The 23924-nt window shown below is 41.4% G+C and overlaps 1 protein-coding gene across 1 annotated transcript; it reads right to left on the bottom strand.

Annotated features, from left to right (window-relative positions):
- Positions 1-4536: 4536 nt before the first annotated feature.
- Positions 4537-21237, bottom strand: LOC139399960 (zinc finger protein 135-like). Its single transcript, XM_071145097.1, has 4 exons — positions 21198-21237; positions 14808-15044; positions 5860-6102; positions 4537-5577 (listed from the first exon to the last, which is right to left on the bottom strand). Exons 2-4 carry the CDS (start codon positions 14896-14898, stop codon positions 4583-4585), a joined length of 1329 nt encoding a protein of 442 aa, XP_071001198.1. The 5' UTR covers positions 14899-15044; positions 21198-21237; the 3' UTR covers positions 4537-4582.
- Between the last annotated feature and the right edge of the window lie 2687 nt (positions 21238-23924).

Below are 23924 nucleotides of genomic sequence, written 5' to 3'. Positions count from 1 at the left end.
GCAACCACTTTTTTCTCTTAAATAAAATAAACTGTTTGAAGTGAAATACTGTATGTACAATACACAACATTACCACTTGATTACCCTGGCCAGAGGGACAGGGACTTTGCAGCTGCTGTTGTTAGTGCAATATAGCATGTCAGCTCGCTAATGATTAGGTGTACAGGCAGCTACATTTAGTTTTTGCTTGTGTCGGTCGGATGTGATGTGTTATCAGGCTAAATGACTACCAGAGGGAAGTGGAGAGCGCGTCTTGATCTTTGTGAGTTGTGCCCGGCCCGGCCGACATGGTCAAGAGAGGCAATGGACAGGCAGCAGCACTCCGATGTGAAGAACTGTACTAAAATGTACGATTGTAGTACAATGAAAAAAATATAGCATGGTATTTTTGTGGAATGGTAGTGACCAAAAAACATGTTTTCCATTGTACTGGGCCTAGAAACAAAACTGCCAGATGTGTCACAATAGCCTGGAAGTAAAGCTGCACTGGGAGACACATTTGAAATGGAATACATTGAATACATTCAGCAGGGTGGAAACAATCACAGTAAAACATGATTTAAATGTATTGTTGGAAGGGTTGGGGTCACCATTCATGTAATACATTAAATATATACATCAGATGGTATTGGGGAGCTATTTCATAGGGTTTTCATGGGTACATTATTTACCCATTTCAATCTTATACCAACCAACCCTATGCTTGGTGTGACTGTTATGGACAGAGCAGACCATCTGATATGTCCTTAAATATTGTAATATGCAACCTGGAATTAAAATGTAAGAGGACCAGTGCTTCTACAGTGAATCACATCTGTGCTGTTTGAGAGAGATGTTGTTAGACTACATTGTATCGTTGTTTCCTCTTCTGTGGGCACTGGCGGGGAACAGTATCATTTCAATTCACAGAGACAATGAGTCCTTCAAGTTTAGCACTATGTCCACACGTTTGAATTCTCTGATGATGATGATGGTGAAGGTGAAGATTGAATTTACAATATAGAATGGAGGTTGGCAACTAGGCTTGGCCTCCAGTCAATTTGTTGCTGGGCTTGTAGCTAGTCTGCGGGCCAGAACATAATTTACCTATTAACAAATAGCCTATCGCTGCCCAATTCATAGTCCTACCGTCTAGGCTACACTACACATTTAACACGTGGTTAGTGGGCTAATCAATTCAATGACCATAACATAATGTTGATCTGATTACAGTGGTAAAATCACCTTTGTCTAAATTAATAGGCCTAGCATGTACATACTTTTATTTTTTCCTTGCAAGTCTTCTGCTTAAGTCGGTAGTCGAAGTTTAAGCCCCTTCATTGGTCAACAGCACTCAACATTAATGACAGATTTGAGTTATCCATTTTGAGGAAGTGGCGATAGAGCCTTTTTCAGTACTCGACACACTGACGTCACTCACAGAGGTGTGCGACTCTTGGCAGCAGTAGTCTAGATGGAAGTTTTTATTACTTCCAAACAAATAACTTTGGGTTTATATACCCTTACAATGTTGTTTTTATTATTTCTTGAACAGTCGTTAAGATTACAGAACGCTCATTGATAAAGGCTATAGCAAAAAACACATTTTACTGGTTAAAGTGTTTAAGTATAATGCAGTTGATTTGTGATGAAAAACATTTTATGAAGCAGAACATTCATACAAACCTTAAAATCCAATTATAATTTGTAAACAGAGAAAGGGTTCTATGGCGTCTCAAAATGGACAAACAGTGCTACTGCCACTTTTTCTCATTTTTCAAGCGAAGGTCTTTTAAGGGAGTATGCGAGCACACATTACGTTCGTCTAGCCTTCTTAAGAGATGACAAAAGCAGTTTTATAAAATAAATGAATATAGCGCATGCTTAGAGCAAATGCATCTCTAACGGAACTCTAATTAAAGGGATAGTTCAATCAAATTACAAATGTCCACCTTGGTTTCCTCACCCTGTAAACAATGCAAATAATGTGCATGTCAACAGTGAAGTTCTGAAGATGGAGGACTTTCAGTACAGCAGTGTTCCCCAATCCTGGTCCCAAAGGGGTGTACATGTGTGTTTTTGCCCTCGCACTCACATACCTTATTCAGTTCAAAGGCTTGAGTTGTTTAGTTGAATCCAGTGTGTGAGTGTTAGGGGCAAAAACAAACAAGCTCACCTCTATGGATCCCCAGGACCAGGATTAGAAAACAATGTAGTACACACCAAAAGGTGTGATGCAAATTATATGCAATTATCATTTGGCTCATTTGCATATAATTTGCATAAGCATCCCACTTTTTTCTCTGTACTGAAAGTGCTCTAACTTGATTGCTAACATGCAACCTTTTTGGCATTGTATTAACAGTGGACTAATGAACAAAATACATGCAGAAACTTTTTTTTGTAAAAACTTTCCTTTCATAGAGCCTACCACTCCATTAATAGTCTTTGGTATAGATTGAGCTCTAACAATGGGTCGTGGAAAAGTTATGTTGAAATGAATACTGTAGTGGTGTGAGAAAGGTAACACAAGCTTCCTCTCTGGTTCCATTCCCCCAATAGTAACTGGGTCATTATTGGAACGTGGTGGTAATGCTGTCCCTGGACTTTGGCACCATGAAAAGACTAATAATGCATTACAATACTATGCTGACATATGGGATGGTTTTAAGAAGATCATACCATGGATTGTTTAGATCATTTATTTTGTATTTTAGGACTACATTAGGTATAAAAAAAAAAATATTTAAAAATGATTTGATAAAATATTGAATTTGGCCTTTATATCCCATAGAAACACATTGAATGACACATTCATTAAAATACTAATGGTGAAAACTGATCAACACGTCATCAATATCTGATACATTTAGTATTTTATTAGGATCCCCAGTGGCTACTCTTCCTGGGGTCAAACAGGAAACACAAAAAATACATAATATACATACAAGCTCTACATTTATCATTAAACAAAAGTTATTTAGTAATATAAAAGAATCCACCCAAACTAATGCTGAAAACTGATCATCAGACCATCTTTATCTGATATACACGGAGCGTACAAAACATCAGAAACACCTTCCTAATATGGAGTTTCACCCACCGTTGTCCTCAGAACATCCTCAAATCGTCGGGGCATAGACTGTCCAAGGTGTTGTGTGCGTTTCACAGGGAAGCTGGCCCATGTTGACTCCAATGCTTCACACAATTGTGTCAAGTTGGCTGGGAGTGGATCTACTCTGAATAGCTCATTCCATCTCCTCCCACAGATGCACAATTACAGTGAATTCAGTGTAATGTTATTGGAACCATTCCTGGACAAGCCTTGTAGCATAATCCTGCTGAAGAAAACAACTTGCAAATTGATACACTGCTGGCATGAAGGGATGCACCTGATTGGCAATGATGTTTAGGTATCCTGTGGCATTCAAACATTGCTCAACTTTTATCAAGTCCCCCCAATGTGTGCCCTGAAAACACACCCCAACCATCACACCACCACCCTGCAATGCTGACACAAGTCATGGATGCAGGCAGTGTAAAGTATTTAAGTCAAAATTATTTAAATAACTACTTTAGTAGTATCTGTCCTGGACTACTTATATTTGACAACTTAAGAAAATAATGCACTTTTTACTCCCTGACACCCAAACGTACTTGTTACATTTTTTTATGATTAGCAGGACAGAAAATGGTCCAATTCATGCACTTATCAAGATAACATCCCTGGTCCTCCCCACTACCTCTGATCTGGCAGACTCACTAAACACAAATGCTTTGTTAGTAAATGATGTCTGAGTGTTGGAGTCTGAGCCCCTGGCTATCCGTAATATAAAAAAACACTACAGTTGTTCCGTCTGGTTTGCTTAATTTCAGGAATTTGAAATTATTCATACTTTTACTTTTGATACTTAAGTATATTTACAACCAAATACTTCTAGACTTTTACTCCAGTAGTATTTTACTGGGTGACTTTCACTTTTAATTGAGTCATTTTCTATTAAGGTATCATAACTTTCACTCAGTCTGACAGTTTGGTACTTTTTCCACCACTGGATGTATGTCCTCGTGGTTTCCTCCATACCCCAGTCCTCCCATCAGCGTGAAACAGCAGGAACCAGGATTCATAAGACCAGGCAACAGTTTTAGAATTTTCAGTGTCCAGTGTTTTCATTCCTTAGCCCACCTGGGTTCACCTGGTCAGTCTGTCATGGAAAAAGCAGGTGTCCTTAAATGTTTTTTTTTTTTTTTACAATAGAGTGTTCTACGCTTCATTTGATCCAATTCAATGTTGCCAATTATGTAATGACATGAGAATTAAGTGACAAATCTTAGCTGGACTGAGAGAACTGATGAGGCTTCTCTCCTTTATGTACACATTGGTGTCTTTTTAAAATGGGCCAATCTGTAGAATCTCTTCTCACAGTCAGTGCTTTGATAAGGCTTCAGTCAAGTGTGTATCCGGTGGTGTGTCTTTACGTTGCCCAATCGGGAGAAACTCTTGCCGCATTAAGAGCAGGAGTAAGGCTTATCTCCTGTGTGTCTTCTGACAAACTTTTAGGTCAGTTGATGTTGTGAAGCATTTTACACAATCAGAGCAGGATTAAGGCTTCACTCCTGTATGTATACGTTCATGTCTTTGTAAGTTGTCCAGTTTAGAGAAACTCTTTCCACAGTCAGAGCAGGAGTAAGGCTTCACTCCTGTATGTACACGTTCATGTCTTTTTAAGTTGTCCAGTTGAGAGAAACTCTTTCCACAGTCAGAGCAGGAATAAGGCTTCACTCCTGTATGTATACGTTCATGTGTTTTTAAGTGGCCCAGTTGAGAGAAACTCTTTCCACAGTCAGAGCAGGAATAAGGCTTCACTCCTGTATGTATACGTTCATGTGTTTTTAAGTCCCCCAGTTGAGAGAAACTCTTTCCACAGTCAGAGCAGGAGTAAGGCTTCTCTCCTGTGTGTGTTCTCTGGTGAACTTTTTGCTCAGTTGATGTTTTGAAGCATTTTTCACAGTCAGAGCAGGAGTAAGGCTTCTCTCCTGTATGTACACGTTCATGTGTTTTTAAGTCGCCCAGTTGAGAGAAATTCTTTCCACAGTCAGAGCAGGAGTAAGGCTTTTCTCCTGTGTGATTTCTTTGGTGAACTTTTAGAGCAGTTGATCTTTTGAAGCATTTTTTGCAGTCAGAGCAGGAGTAAGGCTTCTCTCCTGTATGTATACGTTCATGTGTTTTTAAGTCACCCAGTTGAGAGAAACTCGCCCCACAGTCAGAGCAGGAGTAAGGCTTCTCTCCTGTGTGTATACGTTCATGTCTTTTTAAGGTGCCCAGTTGAGAGAAACTCGCCCCACAGTCAGAGCAGGAATAAGGCTTCTTTCCTCTGTGCACTCTCTGATGAACTGTCAGAGCCTTTGATGTTGTGAAATTCTTCCCACAGTCAGTACAGGAATACAGATTCTCTCCTGTGTGTATTTTTACATGTACTTTTAGCTTTGATAGAATTGAAAAATTATCCTCACAATGTGGACAGTGGTGAGACCTCTTAGCTCTGTGAGCTTCCTGCTGTTGTTCTCTGGATGTCGAGAATGTCTCAACATGGTCACCTGTGAGAACAACATCAGAAGAACCAGTCAGTTGTGTGATATACACTACAGGTCAAAAGTTTTAGAACACATTCATTCAATGGTTTTTCTTTATTTTTACTATTTTCTACATTGTATATAGTAAAGACATCAAAACTATGAAATAACACACATGGAATCATGTAGTAAACAAAAAGGTGTTAAACAATTAAAAATACATTATATTTGAGATTCTTCAAATAGGGTTAGCCTAACCCTAACCCTTTGCCTTGACAGCATTGCACAATCTTGGCATTCTCTTACCATGAGAAAGAGATTTCCCAATCTTATCTTCTTCATCTTTAATGTTGACATTCAGCTCCATTGTTTGACTGCAGTCTTCCAGCTTCACTGATGCCATCTCTGGATCCTGCAGAGCAAACTGGGCTCCACTGTCACAATCAGGACCCAGTGACTGTAGGTTTGGACTCAGTGTGGAAGGAGAGAGACAGGCTGGGTTTGTCCTCACTGTTGATGTTACTGGCCTCAGACTTAATTCCAGTTGTTCTGTAGTATCATTGAGAAACAGACACAGAAAGTTGTCTTGACAGTTCTGGCACTTTATTCTAAAAATGTTTTGTATTTCTTCTTGTTAAATGATCTATTTCAGTGCTGGACTTGGACTGAAATAGGTGTCGGTCCTCATTTTTTAGGTGCAGGAGCTCCAACATATTGTTAACATTCTGTCCAAGTTAAGCACTGATCTAATTCCAATAGATCAGGTAGATAAGCATTTAGAACAAAACATGAATGCATTACAATTAGACAAAGTACCTGTTTTAATTAGTCTACACAACGTAAGTGCACTTAACCTATAATAGATTTTCCCGAATTCACATAAATGACTAAAAACCATTTAGTACAAGATCACAGTATGTTTTAGGCAGCACTATGTACTATTTTCCTGAATAACCTGGTCTTCACTGTATTATTCCAATCAAAAACCAATAGTATTTCCGTTCACACCATAGTAACATTTATAGATAGACAGAAACAACTGAATGTCTCTGAATATTAGTACACATGTAGAAAACTGATAATCATTACATTCTGCTTCAGAACTGTAGTGTGACCGTGAAATGGTCTCTCTGCACCAGCACTGAAGTCCGTTGGAGCAGACAGAGTGGACAGCTACATTTTACCAGCTCGTGAATTTTACACAAAACCAATAACATGCTAAACAAACTCAGATATCTCAAATAAATAGATTCTTGAGGAAATGATGTACATCCATTCAGACAAACCCAAAGTATCTAACGTTAGCTATGTGACTTGTAAAATAGTTTATCACGTTCTTCACTCACTTTGACACAACACAACACATCAAACCTTTACCAAACGTGATAATACGTTAACGGATGTTACCTAGCATGGTATAACATGTTGTTTTGATATTACAACGTTTAAACGTGCTATTACATACCTGTAGTAATAACTAGAAACGAACACAAAAGTTGATCTTCTTGACATCACAGTTCTGGTTCTTTCTTTATTCTGAAGAATGTTGTGTACCCAGAACTACCTGTTCCCCCACTACCACAGTGCAGCCACAGGTAGAACAATGAGACAGATATTTCACCGGATGTAGGAATGTGAAGCATCCGCTTAGCGTTTCAACTCACTACCAAATATGGTAGTGAGAGGAAGCCCGCTGGGCGGCAGTGGGAGAAGACGGAACTAGATGGATTTTGTCCGACATTCTGCAAATGTTCTAATCTATGAAACATCTGATCTTAATACAGTTCTGTTCCCAAAACTAAAATATGTTGTGAACAGAGTGGACCCAGTTTTGTAGACTTCACCCTTTGCAAAAGTTATTATTTATTTTTTTAAAGACGTTGAGAAGGAACGCAAAGTCGAATTGAGTTATTGCACACGAGTGCTTCATAGAGGAGGCGTTCCCTAACAGAAATATGCAGATATGCGCTAGAACGCGCCAATAGGATCTCGCTAGCTCGTGCTTGGCTCTGCCCACTATGACTTATCTCTTCCCATTGGAAACGACCGGCTGTTGTCTATCTTGGTTTGGTGGATACTTGGAATGGCCCTACCCTATTATATGAGAAGGGAAGTGCTTAATTTCAGTTGGATCCTCCAGCACCTGTCACTTTTTTTTGTCTTTCGTTCTGGAACCCATTTGCCAGAATCAGGTAGCCTACCTCTTGTGTCATGAAAAATAATTTCCACTGTTAGCAATGTAAACATCCTAATTAAAGGAATCAGAGTAATTACATTTGGACAAGCTGTCGTACACGTTGATCCAGACCATCCCAAACATGTTCAAAGGGTGACATGTCTGGTGAGTATGCAGGCCATGGAAGAATTGGAACATTTTCAATTGTGTACAGATCCTTGCGACATGGGGCAGTGTATTGTCATGCTGAAACATGAGGTGATGGCGGTGGATGAATGGCAGGACAATGGGCCTCAGGATCTTGTCATGGTTTCTCTGTGCATTCAAATTGCCATTGTTAAATTCAATTGTGTTCATTGTCTGTAGCTTTTGCCTGCCCATACCATAACCCCGATATCACCACAGGGCACACTGTTCACAACATTGACATCAGCAAACCGCACGCCCACACAACATACTGGTGGTCTGCAGTCGTGAGGCTGGTTGGGCATACTGCCACATTTTCTAAAACAACATTGAAGGCGGCTTATGGTAGAGAAATTCATATTACGTTATCTGGCAACAGTAGTCCTTGCGGTCTTGGAGGCACAAAAATGTCTCAGCTGCAGATATGAGGTCCAGATTCTTGGACTTCTTGTGCAGTACAATTAATAACTGTGGCGATAAATACTAAAAACATCAACCTTCACAGTAAGTGAATCCAGATCCCTGGATTGACGTACAACATTTGCAACTAGTTGCGGTGCATCCACCTCCATATCTGCATCAGAACTGTGGCCTTTTACCCCTATAACTCTCTTCACCACCTCCACATCTATTCCACCTCCACATAAGAGATTTGCTGTACAGCCCTGATCCTTGACACCTCAATCACTTTCACCCTAACAGGGCACTCTGGGAATTTGAGAATATGACCCCCATCACAGTTGCAAAATGTTACATTCACATACTTTCAATAACATATTCCTAGCCTGATACCACAACACAGGGTATTTGGCTTGTAGCTACTGATGGATTCTAGGTATTAACTCCTGACCTTGGGATAGGGTTAATTATCAGGTATCCTATTGAAATATTGAGAGCTTAGGTTTAGAGTGTCTACACCAGAAGTAAATGGTTATCTGTAGGGGAAGGTATATAGTGTGTGCAATTAAGCTTGGAATGTGCTGAGTGCAGGGAAAGCAATCACGTGTCAGGTACTGATAAGGGGAGAGAGCCATGGATTAGTGATGAAGGGGGTTAAGGTCAGGTCACTTTTTTTTTTTCCCCCACCAGGTATAGGCTAGTTGAGAACAAGTTCTCATTTACAACTGCGACCTGTTCAAGATAAAGCAAAGCAGTGTGACACAGATAACAACACAGTTACACATTAAATAAACAAACAAGCCAATTACACAATAAGTCAATGACACAGTAATTACAGATGGACTATGTACAGCTGCAGCGATCGGTTAGCTGCTCAGATAGCTGATGTTTAAAGTTGGTGAGGGAAATATAAGTCTCCAACTTCAGCGATTTTTGCAATTTGTTCCAGTCACTGGCAGCAGAGAACTGGAAGGAAAGGCGGCCAAAGGAGGTGTTGGCTTTGGGGATGATCAGTGAGATATACCTGCTGGAACGTGTGCTACGGGTGGGTGTTGTTATCGTGACCAGTGAGCTGAGATAAGGCGGAGCTTTACCTAGCATAGACTTATAGATGACCTGGAGCCAGTGTGTCTGGCGATGAATATGTAGCGAGGGCCAGCCGACTAGAGCATACAGGTTGCAGTGGTGGGTGGTATAAGGTGATTTGGTAACAAAACAGATGGCACTGTGATAGACTGCATCCAGTTTGCTGAGTAGAGTATTGGAAGCTATTTTGTAGATGACATCGTCGAAGTCGAGGATCGGTAGGATAGTCAGTTTTACTAGGGTAAGTTTGGAGGCGTGAGTGAAGGAGGCTTTGTTGCGAAATAGAAAGCCGATTCTAGATTTGATTTTGGATTGGAGATGTTTAATATGAGCCTGGAAGGAGAGTTTACGGTCTAGCCAGACACCTAGGTATTTATAGTTGTCCACATATTCTAGGCCAGAAGTGTGGCTAAAAGGGCAGCGAACGATTGGAGAGCATGAATTTGGTTTTACTAGTGTTTAAGAGCAGTTGGAGGCCACGGAAGGAGTGTTATATGGCATTGAAGCTCGTTTGGAGGTTAGTTAGCACAGTGTCCAAGGAAGGGCCAGAAGTATACAGAATGGTGTCGTCTGCGTAGAGGTGGATCAGGAAATCACCTGCAGCAAGAGCAACATCATTGATATATACAGAGAAAAGAGTCGGCCCGAGAATTGAACCCTGTGGTACCCCCATAGAGACTGCCAGAAGTCCGGACAAGAGGCCCTCCGATTTGACACACTGAACTATATCTGAGGAGTAGATGGTGAACCAGGCGAGGCAGCGAGGCAGTCATTAGAGAAACCAAGGCTATTGAGTCTGCCGATAAGAATACGTTATTAAGGGAGAAAGAGACATTTATGGCTGTATCACTTTGTATCTTAACTGCTAGGCAGAAAACTGTTTGGTCAGATGTGTAGGAGGAGACTCAGCCTAGGAGAAAGGGTTAAATATCAGTGCTTGTGTGAGCAATGTCTTTCTCTAATGCAGCTACATCCTCTGAGAAGAATAAACTTGGTTTGAGCTTTCATAGTGTCCGTTGAGTTTTTACTCTGAGAATTAGAACCTAACACTAGGTAACAAAATGGTCCATACATATATAGCGTTATCGTAGTATATATATATATATATATCCCATGAAACCTTAATAAACCAAGAAAGTATCAAAGATCAGAAATTAACAGCCTGTGGAGAAAAAGTGATACCATTGAATAATGTGCTACGTTACCCAGAGGCCCTTTGCACATGATGTTAGTGTTGCATGTGAGTGACCATCATTTTAGTCCAAGGATATGATCGAAAGGCCTCAATCATTCTTAAAATGGAAGAAGTTTGGAACCACCAATAATCTTTCTAGAGCTGGCCATCCGGCCAAACTGAGATCGGGGGAGAAGGGCCTTGGTCAGGGAGGTGACTGGGGGACTAATCAGGATCGAGTGGAAAGATGAAAGGAGCAAAATACAGAGAGACCCTTGATGAAAACCTGCTCCAGGGTGCTCAGGAACTCTGACTGTGGCGAAGGTTCACCTTCCAACAGGACAACAACCCTAAATACACAGCCAAAACAACACAGGAGTGGCTTCAGGACAAGTCTCTGAATGTCCTTGAGTGGCCCAGCCAGAGACTGGACTTGAACACCTCTGGAGAGACCAGAAAATAGCTGTGTGCCGACACTCCCCATCTAACCTGACAGAGCTTGAGAGGATCTGCAGAGAATAATGTGAGAAACTCCCCAAATACAGGTGTGCCAAGCTTGTAGCGTCATACACAAGAAGACTCGAGTCTGTAATCTCTGCCAAAAGGTGCTTCAACAAAGTACTGAGTAAACGGTCTGAATACTTATGTAAATGTTTTTGTTTTGTTTTGTCAAATTTCTAAAAACCTGTGTTTGCTTTGTCATTATGGGGTACTGTGTAGATTGACGAGGGAAAAAAACATTTCATCTATTTTATAATAAGGCTGTAACGTAACAAAATATGGAAAAAGTCAAGGGGTCTGAATAAATTTGCAATGCACTGTATGCGGAATCCTTTCAGCAAGCTTCCCCACCTCTCTAAGGAGTGTTTTACTCTCATTCTGAAGCTGGATAATCACCAACAAAATGTGAAAGTTAGACCGATTTCCCTTCTGAACTCCGACTCAAGAATTAGTGCTAAAGCCTTAGCCAGGAGATTGCGTATTAGATATGGGAGCACTCTATCCAAAGACCGAAATGGCTTCGTGAAAAACCATCAAGGTTTTCACAATGTGAGGAGAGTACTAAACATAGTGCACATGTGAAGGGTCCCCTGATACTCCTACTGCCATACTCTCACTTGATGCAGAGAAGTAATTTGATAGAATTGAGTGGTCTTAGTTATTTCAAGTGTTTAAGAGATTTGGGTTTGGGAATTACTTCTGTAAATGGATTAAGATATGATATACCGACCCCACTGCAGAAGTTGCCACTAACAACTTTATTTCATAACCTTTTAAGCTTTTTCAGGGGACGAGACAAGGATGTCCGGCCAGTCCAGGACTCTTTATTTTAGCTATAGAACCCTTTGCCATTGCAGTAAGGGCCCAACCATCAATTAGTGGAATTAAAACAGATTTTGAACATTGAGTGGCCCTGTATGCTGATGACACCCTCTTATTCCTAACAGATCTAAAGAACTCTTCCCTCTCCATTTTTTTTTATTTAACCAGGAAAAGCCTATTGAGACCCAGAGTCTCTTTTTCAAGGGAGACCTGGCCAAGAAGGCAGCAACGATCAATACATTACATCATTAAAAACATACAACAACATGATCCAACCAAAAAAAAAGCATTTACACTCCTCCATAAGAGTCTCCCATCAATATTTTAAATTCATTCAGTGGCACTAGGCTGCATGCATATACAACAAGTCACCATAACCAACTACAGAGAGAAAATGTAAGCTTTGTCACAAGATTATCCACATGAACTTTAAAAGGACAACTTGTCATCTAACCAAATACCTAGGTATTTGTAAGATGACACTTTTTCAATGGATAAGCCACCAGATGTGACATGCTGACCTTCTCTGGCAGAGTTCTAGCTCTGGGAAAGGTCATGAATTTAGTTTTTTGTACATTCAAGACCAGTTTGAGAGACCATAACTGCTGTGCTTTGGCAAAGTGGGTGGGGTTATATCCTTCCTGTTTGGCCCTGTCCGGGGGTATCATCGGATGGGGGCACAGTGTCTCCTGACCTTTGTCTCTTGACCCCTCACTCACCGATTAATCATCCAGGCTATCATCCAGGCATTGAGTAAAGAGCAGGCACAGTAACAGCTACATAATGCCGGATTTTAGAGGTATTTCAGCACAGGTGTGCAACGACCAGTTGTGCAGAACGTAGATGTTCCCACGGCCCAAGGTGCATCAGGTTTTCCAATCCGATAACCGCTTCTCCGCTCCTAACCTTCAGTGGTCACCAGCGCTTGCGTAGCAGGCCTCGCGCGCAGACAGACGCTCCTAACCTTCAGTGGTCACCAGCGCTGGCGTAGCAGGCCTTGCACGCAGACAGACGCTCCTAACCTTCAGTGGTCACCAGCGCTGGCGTAGCAGGCCTCGCACGCAGACAGACGCTCCTAACCTTCAGTGGTCACCAGCGCTGGCATAGCAGGCCTTGCACGCAGACAGACACTCCTAACCTTCAGTGTGCACCAGCGCTGGCGTAGCAGGCCTTGCGCGCAGACAGACGCTCCTAACCTTCAGTGTGCACCAGCGCTGGCGTAGCAGGCCTTGCACGCAGACAGACGCTCCTAACCTTCAGTGTGCACCAGCGCTGGCATAGCAGGCCTTGCGCGCAGACAGACGCTCCTTACTCGGCAAGTTCCAACTCCAGAAAGGTGTAGAAAACAAAAATAAAGGCCTCTCAATCCGAAATCTTTGTACAAGTACATTTCGTAAAATAGAGACTGAGATCTAAAAATAATGTGTTATATACAGCATCCACCTTCACATTAAAAGTATTTGCTTCTGTAAACAGGATCAGGGTCATTAAAACATAACTCTTAAAACTCTGATTTCAAGGATCACATACAAACGGACAGACTGATTGGCTACCATCTTGGATTTGTAAATGTAATTAATAACTTAATAAAGTTAAAAAAATAAAACCAAATCTTCCATCCTTTTCCTCAACAAGCAAGATACTGAATCCAGTTGTACAGCATCTATTTGTGAATACAGAACAAGGTTTCACATAACGTGGTATTAAAATCACACCAGAAATTAGCTCCTTGAGCTCAACAAATTATGAACCAATGGTACCGAGTATAACATAATCCATCAACAGATGAACATTACTGCTTGTATCTGCTATTGGTAGAATAAATATCATTAAGATTAATATTCTGCCCAAATTCCTTCATCTATTTCAATCAATTCCTCTGGCTACACCAACTTTAGATCTAAAAGATACCTGAGCGAACAGAAAACAAAGGCTAAGACTTCCTCTTCTTTATCTGGCCTATGACAGAGGGGGGTTGCAACATACAGTGGTATTACTGGGCTGCACAAATTAGGGCTGCAATGTTTTGGTTCTCCAAGAAACCATACCTACCCTGGCTGCAGACTGAAATGCTATTCACAAAAGGCTTAACTTTGGATGGTTAGAGCGTTGGGCCAGTAACCGAAAGGCTGCTAGATCGAATCCCCGAGCTGAGAAGGTAAAACATGTTGTTCTGCCCCTGAACAAGGCAGTTAACCCACTATTACTAGGCCATCATTGAAAATAAGAATTAGTTCTGACTTGCCTAGTTCAATAAAGGTTAAATAAAATAAAAACTTTGCCACCTTTAACATAGAAGAATACTACTAATCCCTTTGTTAAAAACACCAACTATATGCCACAAAGTACAGCAATATCTGGAAGAATCCCCTGTATTATCCAGTTTTACACCCATTTGGTGTAATGACAATTTCACACCTGGTAGGAATTGTAAAATTCCTCCACTCACTATCACAAGGGTTCGTAACTACAGACTCATTTCATATCATCCTTCACTCACTATCACAAGGGTTAGTAACTACACAGACTCATTTCATATCATCCTCCACTCACTATCACAAGGGTTAGTAACTACACAGACTCATTTCATATCATCCTCCACTCACTATCACAAGGGTTAGTAACTACACAGACTCATTTCATATCATCCTCCACTCACTATCACAGGGGTTAGAAACTACACACTCATTTCATAGAACTTTAAAACACTGTCAGTTTGTCTACTTCACTTTTTTAGTCTACTCTCTGATCACTCCAGACAGCCCAGTGAATAAAACAAATGGTGACAATACTGGTGTCAAACCATGAAATAACATTAACCTTTCAATTGAAACAGTTCTACTGCAACTTTTCATACACAGTGTGAAGTTGGAATGAACACAAACTTAATTAGAAAAAACCTGTGCTTACTAAGAGAAACCGGTTTCTCCTCTGCTTCATCTTTAATGTTGACATTCAGCTCCAGTGTTTGACTGCAGTCTTCCAGCTTCACTGATGCCATCTCTGGACCCTGCAGTGCAAACTGGGCTCCACTGTCACAATCAGGACCCAGTGACTGTAGGTTTGGACTCAGTGTGGAAGGAGAGAGGCAGGCTGGGTTTGTCCTCACTGTTGATGTTACCAGCCTCAGACTTAATCTGATTTGGCCTGTAGTAATAAAGAGAAACAAACACAAGTTATTGTTTTGACAGTTCTTTCACTTTCTTTATTCTAGTCAATTACAGTGCCTTGCGAAAGTATTCGGCCCCCTTGAACTTTGCGACCTTTTGCCACATTTCAGGCTTCAAACATAAAGATTTTTTATTTTTTTGTGAACAATCAACAGCAAGTGGGACACAATCATGAAGTGGAACGACATTTATTGGATATTTCAAACTTTAACAAATCAAAAACTGAAAAATTGGGCGTGCAAAATTATTCAGCCCCCTTAAGTTAATACTTTGTAGCGCCACCTTTTGCTGCGATTACAGCTGTAAGTCGCTTGGGGTATGTCTCTATCAGTTTTGCACATCGAGAGACTGACATTTTTTCCCATTCCTCCTTGCAAAACAGCTCGAGCTCAGTGAGGTTGGATGGAGAGCATTTGTGAACAGCAGTTTTCAGTTCTTTCCACAGATTCTCGATTGGATTCAGGTCTGGACTTTGACTTGGCCATTCTAACACCTGGATATGTTTATTTTTGAACCATTCCATTGTAGATTTTGCTTTATGTTTTGGATCATTGTCTAGTTGGAAGACAAATCTCCGTCCCAGTCTCAGGTCTTTTGCAGACTCCATCAGGTTTTCTTCCAGAATGGTCCTGTATTTGGCTCCATCCATCTTCCCATCAATTTTAACCATCTTCCCTGTCCCTGCTGAAGAAAAGCAGGCCCAAACCATGATGCTGCCACCACCATGTTTGACAGTGGGGATGGTGTGTTCAGCTGTGTTGCTTTTACGCCAAACATAACATTTTGCATTGTTGCCAAAAAGTTCAATTTTGGTTTCATCTGACCAGAGCACCTTCTTCCACATGTTTGGTGTGTCTCCCAGGTGGCTTGTGGCAAACTTTAAACAACACTTTTTATGGATATCTTTAAGAAATGGCTTTCTTCTTGCCACTCTTCCATAAAGGCCAGATTTGTGCAATATACGACTGATTGTTGTCCTATGGACAGAGTCTCCCATCTCAGCTGTAGATCTCTGCAGTTCATCCAGAGTGATCATGGGCCTCTTGGCTGCATCTCTGATCAGTCTTCTCCTTGTTTGAGCTGAAAGTTTAGAGGGACGGCCAGGTCTTGGTAGATTTGCAGTGGTCTGATACTCCTTCCATTTCAATATTATCGCTTGCACAGTGCTCCTTGGGATGTTTAAAGCTTGGGAAATCTTTTTGTATCCAAATCCGGCTTTCAACTTCTTCACAACAGTATCTCGGACCTGCCTGGTGTGTTCCTTGTTCTTCATGATGCTCTCTGCGCTTTTGACGGATCTCTGAGACTATCACAGTGCAGGTGCATTTATACGGAGACTTGATTACACACAGGTGGATTGTATTTATCATCATTAGTCATTTAGGTCAACATTGGATCATTCAGAGATCCTCACTGAACTTCTGGAGAGAGTTTGCTGCACTGAAAGTAAAGGGGCTGAATAATTTTGCACGACCAATTTTTCAGTTGTTGATTTGTTAAAAAAGTTTGAAATATCCAATAAATGTCGTTCCACTTCATGATTGTGTCCCACTTGTTGTTGATTCTTCACAAAAAAAATACAGTTTTATATCTTTATGTTTGAAGCCTGAAATGTGGCAAAAGGTCGCAAAGTTCAAGGGTGCCGAATACTTTCGCAAGGCACTGTATGTAATTACAATAGATCAGGTAGCTATTGACAACAAACAACAAAACATTCACATTAAACAAAGTACATACTTTAAATTACACAACTCAAGTGCACGTAACCATAACATGCCATTTATAAAAAAGAAAACGTCTCCTTTAAGCAGTACTTCAAAGTGTTTTTACTTAGTTACTTTACACCACTGACAATTGTATTTCCCGTTCACACCATAGTAACAATTATAGATAAAGATTGAAACAACTGAATGTGTCTTAATATTAGTACACATGTAGAAACTGATAATCAGTACATTCAGCTTCAAAATAGTGCGACCGTGAAATTGTCTCTCACTCATGCACCTGCACTGCTACCCCATTCAGAGACGCTAACTGATTTAGTACACCTGCACTGCTACCCCATTCAGAGACGCTAACTGCTTTAGTACACCTGCACTGCTACCCCATTCAGAGACGCTAACTGCTTTAGTACACCTGCACTGCTACCCCATTCAGAGACGCTGACTGCTTTAGTACACCTGCACTGCTACCCCATTCAGAGATGCTAACTGCTTTAGTACACCTGCACTGCTACCCCATTCAGAGATGCTAACTGCTTTAGTACACCTGCACTGCTACCCCATTCAGAGATGCTAACTGCTTTAGTACACCTGCACTGCTACCCCATTCAGAGATGCTGACTGCTTTAGTACACCTGCACTGCTACCACATTCAGAGATGCTAACTGCTTTAGTACACCTGCACTGCTACCCCATTCAGAGATGCTAACTGCTTTAGTACACCTGCACTGCTACCCCATTCAGAGATGCTAACTGCTTTAGTACACCTGAACTGCTACCCCATTCAGAGACGCTGACTGCTTTAGTACACCTGCACTGCTACCCCATCCTCTTCACTGCCAGATTCTACAGTGATGCTGTCTGGAAAGCTGCTAGGAAGAACGCCTTCCTTCAGAGTCATGGTATGCGTTTCACCGACCATCTCAGCCCGGAGGACATAGAAAGAAGGAACAAGTTGTGGCCAACGATCAAGACAGAACGAAATGAGGGAAAGGCTGCTTACTTCGTCAGAGGACGAGGTTTCATCAACGGTTCATAAATCCATATTCCTCCCTAAAATCTCACCAGAAGGAACAGGTTGATGGTTTCAGCCATGGTATTCTCATTTTCCTTATGTTGTTTACCTAACAAGCATCAGGTGACTATTTTTTAGGAATACTCAGGTACTTCAATTTATTAGTTTGTTTTTGTATGACCAGAAGACCTACTTTGTTTACAAACTTACAAAGAAGATTGAAAGCTGCATTTATTTTTGATGTATACAGTAACTAAGATACTGTTTTAAAGGGCATACAGGTCTGCTCTGACTGTACACGGTTATTGTTCTATTTAGTTATTAATACTAATTTACAAAAAAAATTATTAGGAACGTGTAAAGCATTTTTTATTCAATTATTTTATGATGAGTTTTCATATGCACTTAAAATAGTAGGTACCCTTTTATTTAAATTATTATTTTGCATTTTATTTCTCAGAATAGTTCCTGAATTACACTAAAGTGTGTTTTTAGTCTCTATCTTACTACAAGAACCCTTGGTTTGGTCTTGAACATAATTTTCAGTTGAGTTTAATTTCAAAGCCAGATAACGTCTAGCTCAAAGGTTATGGAATAAGCTATTTTCACTTTAAATTGACTTAAAATGGTGCTGATCTCGGTTCCTTATCGTTTACGTTCACTACTCCTACGTCTTTGACTCATCCTACTACAGTTTATACTTTTATATCTTTGTTGTTTTGTCTTTGTCTATAGTTTATCTTAATGCTAGGGGGTTACAAAACAATGTGAATAATAAGGCCTTATTTTTATTAGCTAAACAATTTCAAACAGATTTATGCTGTTTTTGAAGAGTCTCACTCAATTTCCGCTGGTGTCACTACAATGAAAAATACCTTTGGTGGTAATATTCTACACTGTGACCCCTTTGTCACTTGATTTGTCTTGTGATCAGTTACAATGACATTACGCTCATTACTGTAAACTTCTACGGGTACAACACCAAACATGAGAATGATGAGTTACAATGACATTACGCTCATTACTGTAAACTTCTACGGATACAACACCAAACATGAGAATGATGAGTTACAATGACATTACGCTCATTACTGTAAACTTCTACGGGTACAACACCAAACATGAGAATGATGAGTTACAATGACATTACGCTCATTACTGTAAACTTCTAGGGTACAACACCAAACATGAGAATGATGAGGTACAATGACATTACGCTCATTACTGTAAACTTCTACGGGTACAACACCAAACATGAGAATGACGAGTTACAATGACATTACGCTCATTACTGTAAACTTCTACGGGTACAACACCAAACATGAGAATGATGAGTTACAATGACATTACGCTCATTACTGTAAACTTCTACGGGTACAACACCAAACATGAGAATGATGAGTTACAATGACGTTGGCCATGAGGCATACGCCCCCGCCCCTCTTCTTACCAGAAAGATGTTTGTTTCTGTCAGCGCGATGCGTGGAGAAACCCGTTGGCTGCACCGCTTCGGATAGAGTCTCTCCAGTGAGCCATGTTTCAGTGAAGCAAAGGACGTTACAGTCTCTGATGTCCCTCTGGAATGCTACCCTTGCTCGGATTTCATCAACCTTGTTGTCAAGAGACTGGACATTGGCAAGAAGAATGCTAGGGAGTGGTGCACGGTGTGCCCGTCTCCGGAGTCTGACCAGAAGACCGCCTCGTTTCCCTCTCTTTCGGAGTCGTTTTTTTGGGTCGCTGCATAGGATCCACTCCGTTGCCCTGTTTGTAAGGCAGAACACAGGATCCGCTTCGCGAAAAACATATTCTTGGTCGTACTGATGGTGAGTTGACGCTGATCTTATATTCAGTAGTTCTTCTCGACTGTATGTAATGAAACCTAAGATGACCTGGGGTACTAATGAAAGAAATAACACGTAAAAAAAACAAAAAACTGCATAGTTTCCTAGGAACGCGAAGCGAGGCGGCCATCTCTGTCGGCGCTGGAAGTACCTGGCTAACCATGTGTATGTGACAAATAAAATTTGATTTGATTTGATTTGACATTACGCTCATTACTGTAAACTTATACGGGTACAACACCAAACATGAGAATGATGAGTTACAATGACATTACGCTCATTACTGTAAACTTCTACGGGTACAACACCAAGCATGAGAATGATGAGTTACAATGACATTACGCTCATTACTGTAAACTTCTACGGGTACAACACCAAACATGGGAATGATGAGTTACAATGACATTACGCTCATTACTGTAAACTTCTACAGATACAATACCAAACATGAGAATGATGAGTTACAATGACATTACGCTCATTACTGTAAACTTCTACGAGTACAACACCAAACATGAGAATGATGAGTTGCTTGAATCTATAGAGAAACATATACTTCATTGGTTATCTAAATTTCCCAATTCGTTATTATTGATAGGAAGGGACTTTAACATTACAATAGATAATTCAACTGATAGATGGCCCCCAGGTAGGCTAACCAATCAGAATTTGGGTTTAATACTTTTTATGGAACAGTTTGATCTTACTGATATATAGAGTGAGAGGTTTCAGGCCACAGATCATTCACTTGGAGAAACAAAACAGGTTCCAGACAATCCAGACTAGATTTTTGGCTTATATCCAAATGTATTGATAGTGAGTGTGTTACTACAAATATTTGTACAACTCCCCTCACATACCATAGGGCCATTTACATTGATATCAAAATATTTACCCCTGATACAAACCTGGGTAGAGCATCCTACTGGAAGCTAAATAGCTCATTATTAAATAATGATATAGTAAAATTTGAGGTTAAAGATCCGCTCTCACACTTTTGGGAAAGGGCCTGTGAAGAAAAATCTTATTGCAAGAACTGGGAGCTCTTTAAATTTGAGGTGTCCAAATACCTTAGAAAATAAGGTAGTAATCTTGCTAAGATCAGAAGAGCTGAGGAGGAAAAGGTGATCATTAAGATAACTTCCCTTTCTCAGAGGTCCCCAGACGGACTCTCAGGGGAGGAAAAGATGGAACTATTGAGTTACAAAATAAACTTTTATTTTATATTTATATATATATATAAATGCACATCATTAAACGCAGACAGATTGCGCACCGCCATTTTACCAGCACGTGGGACTTTTTATATTTTTACACAAAGCCAATAACATCTCAAATACATTGACTCTTTATTAAATTACATTTGAATGATACACGTTCAAAAAGAAACATCTAGCTACGTGATGTTTATCACGTTGTTCACTCACTCGGTTTGACACATAAATAACACACACAACCTTCACCAAACGTGGTAATACCTTGACGGATGTGTTACCTAGCATGTTATGACGTGGTCTTTCGACATTAAAAAGTTTAAACGTGCTATTACATACCTGTAATAATGGACCCAAAAGTTACCGTCTTCACAGCACAGTTCTAGCGCTTCCTTTATCTGAAGAATGGAGCGCGCTTCCCCGGAACTATTTCTTCCTCTGCTTTGGAGTTTAACGGCGGTTGGAATCGAATATGTAGCATTACCGCCCCCAACTGGACTATAAAATAAACACATTCAACTTTATGATACAAAATGGCCAACCTCAATGAAGCATACAGTAAGTATATCACTCAAATAAAATCAAATTGTATTTGTCACATGCTCCGAATACAACAGGTGTATTTAAGTATACCGTGAAAGGCATACTTAAAGACCTTTAACCAAACAATGCAGTTCAAGATATAAAGTTGAGAAAATATTTGCTAAATAAACTAAAGTATATCTATTTTTTAAGTAACACAATAAGATTACATAACTTCTAATGACTACTGACTTTGGATATATATACACTACCGTTCAAAAGTTTGGGGTCACAAAGAAATGTCCTTGTTTTGAAAAGAAAAGCGCATTTTTTTGTCCATTAAAATAACAAAAAAGCTGTGCCATCAGAGTCCTGGGTTCGCGCCCAGGCTCTGTCGTAACCGGCCGCGACCGGGAGGTCCGTGGGGCGACGCACAATTGGCCTAGCGTCGCCCGGGTTAGGGAGGGCTTGGTCGGTAGGGGTGTCCTTGTCTCATCGCGCACCAGCGACTCCTGTGGCGGGCTGGGCGCAGTGTACGCTAGCCAAGGTGGCCAGGTGCACGGTGTTTCCTCCGGCGCATTGGTGCGGCTGGCTTCCGGGTTGGATGTGCGCTGTGTTAAAGAAGCAGCGGCTTGGTTGGTTGTGTATCGGAGGACGCATGACTTTCAACCTTCGTCTCTCCCGAGCCCGTACGGGAGTTGTAGCGATGAGACAAGATAGTAGCTACTACAACAATTGGATACTACGAAATTGGGGAGAAAAAGGGGTAAAATTCCAAAAAATAAAATAAAAATATTAAAGAAATAAAGTGTAGACATTGTTAATGTTGACTATTGTAGCTGGAAATGACAGATTTTTAATGGAATATGTGTACAGAGGCCCATTATCAGCAACCATCACTCCTGTGTTCCAATGGAACATTGTGTTAGCTAATCCAAGTTTATCATTTTAAATCATCATTTTAAAAGGCTAATTGATCATTTTTCAATTATGTTAGCACAGCGGAAAACTGTTGTCCTGATTAAAGAAGCAATAAAACTGGACTTGTTTAGACTAGATGAGCATTTGTGGATTCAATTACAGGCTCAAATGGTCAGAAACAAATTACTTTCTTCTGAAACTCGTCAGTCTATTCTTGTTCTGAGAAATGAAGGCTATTCCATGCAAGAAATTGCCAAGAAACGGGGGATCTCGTACTACTCCCGTCACAGAACAGCGCAAACTGGCTCTAACCAGAATAGAAAGAGGAGTGGGAGGCCCCGGTGCACAAATGAGCAAGAGGACAAGTACATTAGAGGGTCTCAGCATCAACAGTGAAGAGGCGACTCCGGGATGCTGGCCATCTAGGCAGAGTTCCTCTGTCCAGTCTCAACATCAACAGTGAAGAGGCGATTCCGGGATGCTGGCCATCTAGGCAGAGTTCCTCTGTCCAGTCTCAACATCAACAGTGAAGAGGCGACTCCGGGATGCTGGCCATCTTGGCAGAGTTCCTCTGTCCAGTCTCAACATCAACAGTGAAGAGGCGACTCCGGGATGCTGGCCATCTAGGCAGAGTTCCTCTGTCCAGTCTCAACATCAACAGTGAAGAGGCGACTCCGGGATGCTGTCCTTCTAGGCAGAGTTCCTCTGTCCAGTCTCAACATCAACAGTGAAGAGGCGACTCTGGGATGCTGGCCATCTAGGCAGAGTTCCTCTGTCCAGTCTCAACATCAACAGTGAAGAGGCGACTCCGGGAGGCTGGCCTTCTAGGCAGAGTTCCTCTGTCCAGTCTCAACACCAACAGTGAAGAGGCGACTCCGGGATGCTGGCCATCTAGGCAGAGTTCCTCTGTCCAGTCTCAACATCAACAGTGAAGAGGCGACTCCGGGAGGCTGGCCTTCTAGGCAGAGTTCCTCTGTCCAGTCTCAACACCAACAGTGAAGAGGCGACTCCGGGATGCTGGCCATCTAGGCAGAGTTCCTCTGTCCAGTCTCAACGTCAACAGTGAAGAGGCGACTCCGGGATGCTGGCCATCTAGGCAGAGTTCCTCTGTCCAGTCTCAACGTCAACAGTGAAGAGGCGACTCCGGGATGCTGGCCATCTAGGCAGAGTTCCTCTGTCCAGTCTCAACTTCAACAGTGAAGAGGCGACTCCGGGATGCTGGCCATCTAGGCAGAGTTCCTCTGTCCAGTCTCAACTTCAACAGTGAAGAGGCGACTCCGGGATGCTGGCCATCTAGGCAGAGTTCCTCTGTCCAGTCTCAACATCAACAGTGAAGAGGTGACTCCGGGATGCTGGCCATCTAGGCAGAGTTCCTCTGTCCAGTCTCAACATCAACAGTGAAGAGGCGACTCCGGGATGCTGGCCTTCTAGGCTCCGGGAGATCTAGTTCCTCTGTCCAGTCTCAACATCAACAGTGAAGAGGCGACTCCGGGATGCTGGCCTTCTAGGCAGAGTTCCTCTGTCCAGTCTCAACATCAACAGTGAAGAGGCGACTCTGGGATGCTGGCCTTCTAGGCAGAGTTCCTCTGTCCAGTCTCAACATCAACAGTGAAGAGGTGACTC

This window comes from Oncorhynchus clarkii, unplaced genomic scaffold, assembly GCF_045791955.1.
Source record: "Oncorhynchus clarkii lewisi isolate Uvic-CL-2024 unplaced genomic scaffold, UVic_Ocla_1.0 unplaced_contig_7978_pilon_pilon, whole genome shotgun sequence".
NCBI classification, from domain to species: domain Eukaryota; kingdom Metazoa; phylum Chordata; class Actinopteri; order Salmoniformes; family Salmonidae; genus Oncorhynchus; species Oncorhynchus clarkii.
This window is presented reverse-complemented; position numbering and strand designations above follow the sequence as displayed.